Source organism: Drosophila sulfurigaster, chromosome 2L (genome assembly GCF_023558435.1).
Source record: "Drosophila sulfurigaster albostrigata strain 15112-1811.04 chromosome 2L, ASM2355843v2, whole genome shotgun sequence".
NCBI classification, from domain to species: domain Eukaryota; kingdom Metazoa; phylum Arthropoda; class Insecta; order Diptera; family Drosophilidae; genus Drosophila; species Drosophila sulfurigaster.
The window spans coordinates 9,911,803-9,924,266 of NC_084881.1; the positions used below are offsets into that span (position 1 = coordinate 9,911,803).

General features: G+C 36.2%; 1 protein-coding gene and 2 non-coding genes across 3 annotated transcripts; 2 read left to right on the forward strand and 1 right to left on the reverse strand.

Annotated features, from left to right (window-relative positions):
- Positions 1–1,153: 1,153 nt before the first annotated feature.
- On the reverse strand, positions 1,154–4,207 carry LOC133850824 (brain-specific homeobox protein). The gene is made up of 4 exons (XM_062287051.1): positions 3,590–4,207; positions 2,190–2,461; positions 1,752–2,054; positions 1,154–1,530 (listed from the first exon to the last, which is right to left on the reverse strand). The coding sequence occupies exons 1-4, from the start codon at positions 4,111–4,113 to the stop codon at positions 1,259–1,261; spliced, it is 1,371 nt and encodes a 456-aa protein (XP_062143035.1). The 5' UTR covers positions 4,114–4,207; the 3' UTR covers positions 1,154–1,258.
- Positions 4,208–9,033: 4,826 nt separating this feature from the next.
- On the forward strand, positions 9,034–9,228 carry LOC133835395 (U2 spliceosomal RNA). Its single transcript, XR_009893552.1, has one exon. It is a non-coding gene; the product is annotated as a U2 spliceosomal RNA (small nuclear RNA).
- Positions 9,229–10,078: 850 nt separating this feature from the next.
- On the forward strand, positions 10,079–10,202 carry LOC133835404 (U5 spliceosomal RNA). The gene has a single exon (XR_009893561.1). It is a non-coding gene; the product is annotated as a U5 spliceosomal RNA (small nuclear RNA).
- Positions 10,203–12,464: the final 2,262 nt, after the last annotated feature.

Sequence of the window (12,464 nt, forward strand, 5' to 3'; positions counted from 1 at the left end):
CTTAACAACAAGCATATGGAAATTTAAAAGTGCCTTGTGTGGGTAGAAGACATTCCGGAAATAGTAGCAGCATCCACAATTCAGAATCGATTGGAAGCATGCAACAACCACTTTGTGTTGGGACTTGCAACAAAGTGTTTCACTAAATGGCTCGCTAATAACCCGCAATTATTTTGCCATTGTTAAGGGGCACTTCATGACTTCACCCTCGTTCTGCCTCTGCCTCGCAATCGCAGCATGCGCACATCACGGGCATGGGCGAGGGCGTGAGTGTGGGCGTGGTGCTACCACTTCAACCCTAACGAAAGAGTCGCAGTTTAACCTGATTATAGGCAACTTTTTGTTGGTCCTCAATTGGATTTGATTGCCCATCGGACGCGCCCACACGAACTCAATGAGAAGGGAAAATGGAAAATTTTGAAGAATCGTTCACTTTTCTCATGACTTTTTATTTGAAAAGCATTAATACTAAGCTGGCTAACACATCAAGACATATGTATCTATAGAGACGGTTAGATAGCGATAGAGTGAGAGAACGTAAAAGCGAGAAATGGAAGTACTCGAATACTAAATTTTAAATATTTTAATAGTTAATATAGCTTAATTATTTAACTGTGACTAGAATGGCTCTCAATCATGATCTAATTACGATCAATATTTACAGTTTGATTATGATAATGCTAAGAACAGACTCTTTGAATAGTAGAAAATACGCCTTAATATTTATGTAATAAATAAGAAATGATTATAAAGGAGTTAATTAACTGAATGTAATCTTAATTAAACTGTAATAAATATGTTGCATACATTATCAAATTATATGAAAACTTCATTAAAACTTCATTGACCTTTCCTAAATATCATCTTATTTTATATGTAATGAATATTTTACATACATATTAAAAACACTTTATTAATAAATCTTTCAACTATTCTTTAAATCTGGCAAACATTTCGGCCACTAAATATTTTAAATATTTTGATTCTGATTTAGCTGTTTTTATATTATTTTGTAGTAATAGATAAATTATAAATATAATTAATTTTAAAAATAAATAAATTAAAAGCCATAAACAAAACTTTGTGTCGCATAAATAGTTTTTACGCTGGTTAACAAAATAGATCGATTTGAAATTTTTGAACTCAATAATTTAAAATTTCCCCAATTATGTATATCTTGCTGTATCTTAGACTTATCTCTACTACTTAGAGGTCTGTACTCGGTCTAATTTATGGGAAATCGCGAACACGTTGTGACCTATGTCAGTTGGTATAGCTTTGTGTCTCCGACTATGTCCACATCGCTGGAATTGTCATCATCCTCGCTGTCCGCCTCCAGGTCCGAATAGTCATCCGTGGAGTAGCCATGTTGCAGGAAGCACATTTGTAGCTGCTGCTGTTGAGCGGTGGAAGTGGCTTGAGGGCCACCAGAAGGCAGCTTGGCCTGCTTGGAATCTGTAGAAGCAGCGCCATTGGAAGCATCATTTTGCTGCTTGCCGCTTTGGTCTGTGCGTGAGAAGTCAACGGGTTCTTAAGAAAAGCGAAATGAAAGACAAATGCAAATTTTAGGGGGGGTTGGGTATAAAATTTGAGACAATTTTACAACTAATTTGATTTGGTACAAACTTTAACAAAAACTTTCGTCAGGCAAAATGGCAACTAAAAGCCCCAAAAAGGCTTTTTAGGCTAATTGAGACAAAAGCATGAAAGTTCGACAAAAGAAATTTGTCTTGTCTTGGCCATTTACTTACCATTGGCATTGTCGCGTCGTCGCAGCTGCTTCTTGTGCTTCATGCGGCGATTCTGGAACCACGTCTTGACCTGTGTCTCACTCAATCCCAGCGCTGTTGCCAGCTCCACGCGTTCCGGCGTCGACAGATAACGTTGCGCCTCGAAGCGCTTCTCCAGACCCGACAGCTGTGGGTCACTGAACACTGTGCGCGCCTTGCGCCGTCGGCAATGTCGCAGTGCATTCACGCCCATCCCGAGACCCAGAGCCAGCTCGGGCACACAGCCCGGCGCCCCAAAGAAGGGCGCTCCTCCGAAGAGACTGGCTGCAAAAGTTGCCGCCACATTAATTGCATTATATACGAAAGTAGTTTTCTGGCATAATTGTCATTGGCACCCAAATAAAAACTTTTGGTGTCGTTAATGGCCATTGACATGCAGCCACAGTTCCCGACACTTACCTTGGGATAGAAAATAGGGATCCACTGACTTGTACGTGCCCGACGATGGCGAAAGATAGCCCAGCGTCATCTGCAGGAACCCATGATCACTGTACCCCGCATTGGGATACAGTACTCCATTTGGTCCACTTCCTGCAGGTGCTGGTGGAGGAGGCGGCGGTGGTGGAGGAGGTGCTCCAGGACCTGACGTCATTTGTTGTAATGTCGATTCGGCATTTGGTCCAGCATTTGGATGACCATAATGTGAGGCTGCAGCGCGTTGCTGTTGGGCACTGTCATTCGGAGTGGTGAAATTTAGAGATAAACATTCATTTTTCTATCTTTTATTATAATGTTTTCTCAGTTCAATGTAACTAAGAACTAACTTTTAAAATTTTCTTAAATTCAGTTGGTCTTTTTCTTTAATGAACTACAATTTCTTTTTGCAACAACTAATATCCAATAACGATCTTGGACCCATATTGAAATTATTTTACTATTTACATTCTTAATTTAAATGTAAGTAATCATAAAAACTATAATAATAGTATAACTAGAATAACTATTAAAAACTCGAACAGTTCTTCACAACAAATTTAAACATAGCTTACTATTTTTGAGCAATAAAACTTAGGCTTAAGCTTGTCATATTGAATTTCCTTTTTTCAACGATTAGTCGCCAAACTATTTGCAATAATTATTATCTTATTTCAAATTTTTTGCCTACTATGATTATGATTATATTTTTAAAAAAAAAAAAACAAGACTATCATTTGAACAACTATTAAACTCTAAAATGTGTTAAATCTGTTAATATCTGACCATCAAATTAATAATTCTGAAATGCAGACAGACTTCACAAGTTCTGATAGCGGAATAATAATTTGATTGGTTTAAATAATCACTACTTTATTTAATTTATAATGCGGCGAAAACATTTAAAAATAATATTAGGAATATTGCAGAAACTTGATTAAAAATTTAAATTCCAATCAAAGTCAAATTTAAGTCAAAATTTGTTTAGCTTCTATATTTTTAATTGAATGTTCTTTTTAAAACTGTTGTACTATACTACATTCATTTAGTTTAGAATTTTTATATAATATTTTATTTATTTATTTATTTAATTTTTGAATATTAATGTTAAATTCTGTAGAATATAGCTGAAGACCATTTCAGCTAACCAAACATTGGAAATAAGTACGTCGGATAATACAAAAAAAATCTTATTTTGCAATTTACATCAAAAATAAGTATTTAAAAGTGGAAAAAAATAATTTGGCATACATGAAAAGGACACATTATTGCATTTGTAGTTCTTTACATTAGAACTAATTTGTTGATAAAATGAGTAACAAAAATAAATTTTCAAAAAGTATGCCACTTTTTTTTGTGTTATCGAAAAAAAAACGTATACGCACCGTTGGCTGTGCATGGACTTGACATAATCCTCGCTGGCATAAGCCGACGCTGAATGGCCGGGACTGATCACTGGTCGATTAGATGCCGTCGCTGTTGTGGCACTTGTATATCTGGCATTATTATCATATGCACTGGCACTCGAAATGGCGATGGAATTATTGATATTGGTATTTGGATTTGAATTTGGATTAGAGCTGGCACTGCTTCTGGCACTTTTCACATTATATTTGTTGCACTTTTGATTGCTGTTGTTGTTATGGTTATTGTTGCTATTGCTATTGTTGTTGTTGTTGTTGGTGGTGGCACTATTTAAATTTTGAAATAATATATGCTCAATCGAAAATGGCGTTTTTGTGGTTAACATTGTGGTCGTTGTGGCGGGGCTTTTACTATTGGCAACATTTGCCGCTGCGGCCGCCGCTGCCACCGCTGCTGCTGCCGCCGCTGAAGCCGTCGCAGCTAAAGTTGGGCTGGAGCTGGATCGGGCGTTGCAACTGCCGTTGGTCTCATTAAGCGTTGACATGTCTCCCGCTCTGATGTTTTACGTTGTGTATGTGTCCTGGTATTGCCGCCGCGCTTATGTTGTTTACTCGTTGACGGTCGCGTTGAGTTTGCGGCAATCACCGCACATCAACCAGAAAATCGCTCTAAACGAGCAGAGCGGCAAGCTGCTGTTGAAAGGGGCAACATCTCTGCCCTGCCACACTTGCAACACACACAGGACACTCACAACTCACCCCCCAAGAGTTGCCAATGCAGTTGCGGTGCTGTTACTGCTGCTGCTGCTTTTGCTGTTGTCGCTTAGAGGCGCCCAAAAAGCCAGCATGTATGTGTATGTGTGTGTGTGTGTGTGTGTGTTTGCGTAAACACACCCCCATTTGCATGTGTAGCATATGGTTGTCTCCCTCGCACAAAGCAAGCAAACTCTATCCCTCGCAAAAAGCAACTCAAACGACAATGCAATTTAGCCATTTGCACCGCTTGATTTCTGGCCATAATGCTGGCATTTTATCTATTTATCAGATACACACACATACTACTACACAACTATATATGTGCATTCATTTAAATGTATACATATGTATATGTATATTCATATGTGTATATGCGAATATTTAGACTTTTTTTAACTGGGTTAGCTTTGCTTAATTGGTCCATGTTAACCGCAAATACATAAATTGCCAAAGCATTGCAGCCGTTGTGGTTGTCTCTGCTGCTTTCGCTGCCTCTGTTGCTGCCGCTGTCGCCGTCGCTGCTGCTGTCGACTGCGACGCTTTGCAGTCGCCATTTTGCCCATAATTAACGTGTCATGGCCGCCATTGTGTTGTTGCCTTGATGTGCATGCATTAAATTCATTAAATGCCACAATTATTATAATTAATTTATTGATTGATGGCGCTGTTGCCAGACCTGCTACTTTGCTGTCTGTTGTCGTTGCGCTGTCTGGCTTACGCGTCGTATGCGTAATATTGCCCATTATCTCAGTCGCACAGTCGCTATTCACATGCTTTGCACAACTGTACCTCATCAGCAACTTGTGCCTAATTAGTACTCCCCTCTGTACTGTGCTCCATCTCTACCTCCCATTTCTTCTATCTCTCTTTATTGTTGCCTCTACGCCTAAGCTGAGGCAATTAGGCACAAAATACTTGTCAGTAATTCAATCATTCGGCATAGCCATGCACAGCCCATCCAAAATAAAAGTCCACCCAAAACGACGCCTCACCAAAAAGGAGGTGTGTCCTTGTGCCATTTCGCAACAGCCAATCAGCGACCATTGCGCTTTGGGGTTGCCAGAACAAACAACGGTTTGTCCTTGTCCTACGCGCAGCATCGTTCTAAGGGGTGGCATGAGTTGTGTGTGTGTGTGTGAGTGTGTGGGAAAAACAATAACGATGACAACGAGTCATCTTTATGTGTGGGTGTGTGCGTGTGTATGCATTGGATGCGACCAAAAAGCAAGACAAATTTGCTCGTTTTATTAATAAAATAAGTCACGCAAAGTAAGTCGAACATCATTATTAGGTTAAAGCCCTAAAGCGGGCGCATTAGGTATATATATTCGCATGTCCTTTACGCTGGTGTGTGTGTGTGTGTGTGTTTATGGAGGCCACTCTATGGTAAGGCGCATCTCCTTAGACAATTACACTGACATAAATGACTGCTAGAATTTGATGATAGTTATTAGATGGAAGGTTTTAATAAGAAATTTTATTATAAAAATAAATAAACTTATCATTAAAATATAAATACAGTTGTTTTTGTATTATAAATTCTTTTCTAAAACTTAAAGCGAATACATTTAAAATATAATTTTTTTCTTATTTTAACATTTAACTCGTGAGATCCAATATGAATGACATAACGTAGTTACTCAGGTAGGAATTAATTATAAATTAAAAAGGAAACACTTGAACAGCAGATGTTTGAAAATTGACACTAATAATAAGTAACCAAAATAAATAAATAAATAAAAATACGAAAAGTATGTTTAACTTTTTTATCTCTCCATAATTTGTTATTATCAGTTTGAAATTTCTGACATCATCCAATAAAATGAATCAATAAGCATGTAATTTGAATTATTAAAGTAATTTTAATAATGTTCATTATTAATTAGTATTATATATTATTAAGTATTTATATATTATATATTTATAAGGGGAATTTCATTATTCAATTTTACCAAATGTAATTTAAATATTAATCCAAATTTCCCTCAGTGTGCTGGTGACATGCAATTAAGTCGCTTTGGCTAAAATCTCTGGCATTCTGGGATTATTTTAAGGTACAGGTAACTTGTGCATTCGGTCTACCAGCCGAGCAAAGGGACAAAGGGGCATAGCGAGTCATCGTGAGTTGTCAACGTAACTGACACAAGCTGCTTGTTGGGGGCACTTAAAGAGCGCCCCGGAACTGACATCTTCAGGTTCCATTGTTTTCCATTTGACATGAACGTGCGGAAGAGCGAATGTGTTAAATATATTTAAAGACCACTTCAATATCTTTCTTCTTCTTTCTTATATTAATATTGATTTTCTAAGTTTGTGAAGTCTAGTCTATTTTTTTTTGTGAATTTAATTCTTAGCTTCGCCGCTGCTTTTGCTGTCGCTGTCTGAGCACGTGCCTGTCAAACGTGCTAAGCCTAATTTTTATAATGATAAAAATGCAGCGTCGTATTGCAATGCGCAATTTGCGGTTAACTTGGGACGGGTGCCTCTTCATCTACCTCATCCACTTTCATTTCCATGGGCTTCTGTCTGTCTTAAGGCAATTACAACATTTTGTGTCAGTTTGCATGGCAAATCCTTTTGTGATGCGAGAGCGTCGCATTGTACTCAGCCTTGTTGATGTGTTTTTTTTTAGTAAAATTCTCTGAAATCAAAGCTGAAGTGTGTCAAAGATCAGGTTACAGTTTTGCTGTAAATGCCAGCGTCGGCTTCTCAGATGCCTCGAATGCAGCATCCGCGTTCGAGTTTGATTCTCGGTAAATTAACTTCTGAAACGAGCAACGTAAACTTTACTCAGCTAGGGGTACTTTGTTTATCCGAGAGAAGGGTCTTATAGTAAGTGGAAACATCCTTCCCGCTAGGTCAAAGGCAGCACTTCCTTTAATTGGAAAACCAAAGGGTGTTCAGGGTATCAAGAGGTTAAAGATAATAGTTCCTTATCGAATGCATTTGCAGGAATAGGAAATAAAAACGATCTTAAAATTGGTAATATCGTACAGTAAATAGTTAGTGTCAAATTCAGTTAAGTTGTGTTGGATTAGTAGTTTTAGATTTTCTTTTTATGATCAAAGACAAATAACACGATTTTAAATTACTTGTCAACATTAGATTTAAGTTATATTAAGATATCCATTAAATTTTATAACAAATTGAAAAATTTGAAATTTAATTGAGAATAAGTAAACGAATTTTTTTAAAATATCTGCATGCAGAAACTTACAAAGGTTTCTTGATTGATATTAAATTGTATCTTTTAAATGCAGATGTGTCATATTATACTTTTTATAAATACTTAAAATAAGAAATATTGAATTTTCAAGCTTAATTAATTTTTATAATCCTTTTTCTTGTCATGGCAATGATTCATTCGTTTTAAGCCAAAGATGATTTTAATTTTAAAATTAGTTTTAAAATATTTTAAGCATAAATATGTAATGTTCTAATACTGATTGCTTTCGTATATTATAAAGAAAAGTTGGCTCATACCGTATATATATTTAAGTTTTCTATCATGATCATTTTGTGCTCAAAGGGAAAACAAAATCGTAATCACCATATAAAATCACTCTTGAGTTTCATCTGTATAATTACATTACGAAAATCAACAATTTGCTGTCAGCTTAATTGTAGGTTCTGTATTATTAACCCGCTGCAGAGTTCAAAACTGAAGTCAATTAATAGCTGGGTGAGAGCAACCATTTGTCCGCCCTCTCGCAGGACTCAAAAGTTTTTAGCACGTTCCGAGGCACTTTTCAGTTTGAGCAAGAGCAAGGGAAATGCTTATTAAAAGCCTCTTGTTGTTATCCTAGGCATAGTAACCTTTTGCATTCTCCTGCCCCAAAACAATTAGAGCACTAACAAATGCAATTACCAGTTTGCCAGCATTTCCCCTCGTCTACCCCGGTCATCCATGGCTTTGCAACAAACTCAACACAATTGCTCTCATTGGCAACAATTGAGCCGAGTGCCGAGAGTCGACAACCAAAGCATTGAGCATATCCTGCAAACAACAACAAACAGCAAGAAAAAAATGAAGTTTCCCAAACGCGTGCCACATATTAAATTACATCGAAATATGTGCACACGATGATTTCATGATTTCAATGAGGGGGCAGTTTGTAATTTGCTGGCATTTTCAATGATTTTATCAGTTCCCAAGCCAAGCCCAGTCGCAATCCCTTAAAACCAACCATTTGACATTTTGTTATTTTGATATACTATTTGTTTGATTCGTCAGCCTAGTCTGTTATTTGATTTAATTTGCAGCTAGTAATTGTTATAAAATTTGATTTACCGAATGCATTACTGATAATTCTATGGAATTCGGGGCGGGACAAGTACATGCTCGGTATTTTAGTGAATCCTGGATTACCGATACTGAAAGTATAGTGTATTTAAATAATAAATCGATCGAAGCGTAGAGTTTAAACTGAGTTTCAACATCAAATAAAAAATAAAATGATAAGAAACTGTTTTTGATTATAAATCTAAAGATTTCTATCCATGCTAAATTTCATTCCTTTAAAAGACATATGTACATTTCAATATGTAAAAAGAATTCGATGACAAAATAAACAGATGAGCCCCTAAAGAAGGTAACCATTTTCCACCAGGTAGGCTCAGAGTATTTTTTATACTTGTGTGCTCTTCTAATTCTTAAGTAGTTTTGGCTTACGATGCATGCAGTTATTGGTATTGTCCGTATTGCAGTTATCGCTTCTCGGCCTTATGGCTAAGATCAAAGTGTAGTATCTGTTCTTATCAGCTTAACATCTGATAGTTTCTCCATTGGAGAACAACAAATGTTAAACTGATTTTTGGAATCAGACGGAGTGCTAGGAGCTTGCTCCACCTCTGTCATGGGTTGGCCCGGTATTGCAGTACCGCCGGGATTCGGCCCAACTAATTGATAAATCTAACAAAAGAACGCGTTCTATATCTCCTCCTTCTCGACTGCAGACTTGCTGTGAGGGAAAAAAGCACATCACGTGAGAAATTTAATTTGATTAAATTGCCACAGAAACACTCTGCGGGGGCAGTTTTCAATGAGGACAATGTCGACCTTATCGCCTTACAATCACTTGCAACGACGTCGGCAGTAGTTAGGTAGAACAGGCTACTTAACGGTGCCAGTGGAAGGACACAATACGCAACTCAGATCTGACTACCAGGTAGAGTTGAGGCGAGGTTGTCGTGACTCCTGAGTTTTTGCATATGGATGGATATGCGGGTAGTTCTTTCAATGCAATAAAAATTATGTGCTCTCTCATATAAGTGTGAAAAGGTTTACATCCTGCAGCGCAGCTCATTCCCAATTGCCACTCTTCCTTTTTGTCCTCTGTGTTTGGGTTGATTGACGTTGATAGAGCACGTGTTCGCAATTATTGAGAATAAACATGAAACGCTTCAGCTTCTTAATCAGATGACTTCTTGTTGGATTTAACAAATACGTTGTATTCAAACACAATATTCGAATTTTGCGACACTACATTATTAGTAAATAAAATAATATATTGAATCAAATTTTCCAGAATCGGGATACAAAATAAAACGAAATTAAGCAATTAACGTTTATGAAATTGGACTTGTGACAAATGGTTAGTCCGTTTATTTTATAAATTATCAATATGTTTATCAGGACTGTTCGAAATTTTTTGTTGCCAACTTTATGGCGTAATTTCAACAACATTTGACGTATAATTCCCAAACAGTTTTGGCATCATCTCGGGAACAATGCCCATGAATGGATCATTTCGCACACTCTGGCTTCTCTTCAGTTGTCGAATAAATCTTTCGCCTTTTACTAAAGATTTCCGTGGAGAGGAGCACTCTAATGAGTCTAAAATAATTTTTTTGAGTGCCTGGCGATGATTGTTGCTGGGCCGCTTAGTAATATATAGTATTTAATGGATTTTAGCACATATTTATGTCGGGTCCGCATAATTTAAGTAGAAAGCACTGCAATATTCTTCGGCAAGTGGCTATGGAGCCGTACTAATTATGAATACATTGATTATATTGAAAAAATTGTGTTATCGATGGTAATATAATCTTTTTTTAACCAAGTACATCTGCTTCTATGATGAAAGTGTTTACACCAAAACTGCATCACGCGAACAGCTGTTTAGGGGTGAAATAATAAATTAAAATTCTTAAAGAAAATCACCAAGACAAGACGTTCAATTTCACAAGAATGCTGACGTTAAAGAACGACTTACATAATATGACACAAAGCGGAAATAAGTAGAGTCCAAAATATATACAAATTTATTAAAATGTTAGTTTTCGGATGATTGGTTTTCCTTTGGCATTATTTTTTTCTTCCATACTGGGTTTGTTTAACTTTACAATCCTTTATGGCTTTTTGAATTATGCGCTTTTGGTTTAAACACTTGCGTCATAGAATAGCAATATTGAAACCGATGCACCCGGTCTTAATAGGGTTTAAATCGTATGAAAATAAAACTATCGTCTACATAATCACTGGACATCTTGATCATCTATGTAAATCTCAGAGACTATAAGAGATAGAATTATAACTTTTTAGACTTTGGCCATGCTGATGTCCTCGCAATTTCGAATAGCATGTGTAATTTTCTAGCTAGATTCACGATTGGTTCATACAATCATAATTGCAGTCTCTATGATTCCAGAAAATATAGTTGGTATCAGATAAAAATGGAAGAAGTTATAAAAGAATTTATTTTATAATGCAAAACAAAATTAAAGGGTAGTTATAATCTGTAATAACAATTATATAATAATAATAACTATAGTATTTATAATTCCTGAAAATTTTCTTGCGATCAGATACAAATGGCCGAAGTTATTAAAGAAATAATTTTGTTTGGGCAAAAACCCCTACTTACTAGGGTTCTTAGTTGCTTTGGTTGACAATCTGGTATATTATGTCGTCCATGGTATATTTCAAATGGGTTATATCGATATACCGAATATACCACGTGTCATATTTTTAATATTTTCGGTATATTTTTAGAATAATATCGCAAAATGAGTAGCGTGTGTCTTACAGTCGAGCACACTCGACTGTAGCTTTCTTAAAAAAATTACTTACCATGTCGCACGCGACAAACTTTGAAAATTTTTTATAATTGAGCAGTGCTTATATACTATATAACCAAATTTTATTTTATTAATATGTGTTTGGACACAATTTTGCCTGCTTACTGGACAAATACTTTAGATGAACTCATAACAAATGTTCTTTTTCATTGTCGCAGGCGACAGAACTAGAAACTGATGAGCTGATAAGAAATTTACCGTTATTAGCTATTGAACAGTTTCTTTTATATATTATTTATATTCTTTGGATATTACACTAGATATTAAGCTGCCAGTATAAATCCACACAGACTCTCTTTAAGGAAATGAATCAAAACAAAACTTGCAGTATAAATGTTCAAAACAGAACTTTTGCTCATCTTCGAGTTTGTATTGAAATATTTCAAAATGTGTTATGAGTAAATATAAAATACGCTTATATTATATTATTATATAATAGTTAAATTTAATAAGAAAATTAAAAATAATTAAAACCGAAACTTTATTAAACGATTCAATTTTACTATGTGAACTACGTAAATATATTACAATTGCAATCAATGAAATGTATAAAATTATAAGTCCTGTTCAAATGATTCGATTTTGTTGAACACAACAAGAAGTCATCTCATTGATCCATGACGAGGAGTTGAAGCTTTTCATGTTTATTCTCAATAATTGGCGACACGTGCCCTATCAGCGTGAATCAACCCAAGCACCGAAGCAAACAGCGAAGGACGAGGATGAGTATGGCAATAAAATTGGGAATGAGGTGCGCTGCAGGATATAAACCTTTTCACACTTATATGAGAGAGAAAATCATTTTTATTTCATATCCCGCATATCCATCCATATGCAAAAACTCAGGAGTCACGACAACCTCGCCTCAACTCAGATCTGAGTGCTTATTCTGTCCTTCCACTGGCACCGTTAAGTAGCCTGTTCTACCTAACTACTGCCGACGTCGTTGCAAGTGATTGTAAGGCGATAAGGTCGACATTGTCCTCATTGAAAACTGCCCCGCAGAGTGTTTCTGTGGCAATTTAATCAAATTAAATTTCTCACGTGATGTGCTTTTTTT

Excerpts from the sequence above, each read along its gene's own strand:
- LOC133850824 (XM_062287051.1), bottom strand. The coding sequence starts at position 4,113 with ATGTCAACGCTTAATGAGACCAACGGCAGTTGCAACGCCCGATCCAGC. Across the intron at positions 2,055-2,189 it reads TCCCTATTTTCTATCCCAAG|CCAGTCTCTTCGGAGGAGCG; the intron begins GTAAGTGTCGGG and ends CAACTTTTGCAG. Across the intron at positions 1,531-1,751 it reads ACGACGCGACAATGCCAATG|AACCCGTTGACTTCTCACGC; the intron begins GTAAGTAAATGG and ends GCTTTTCTTAAG.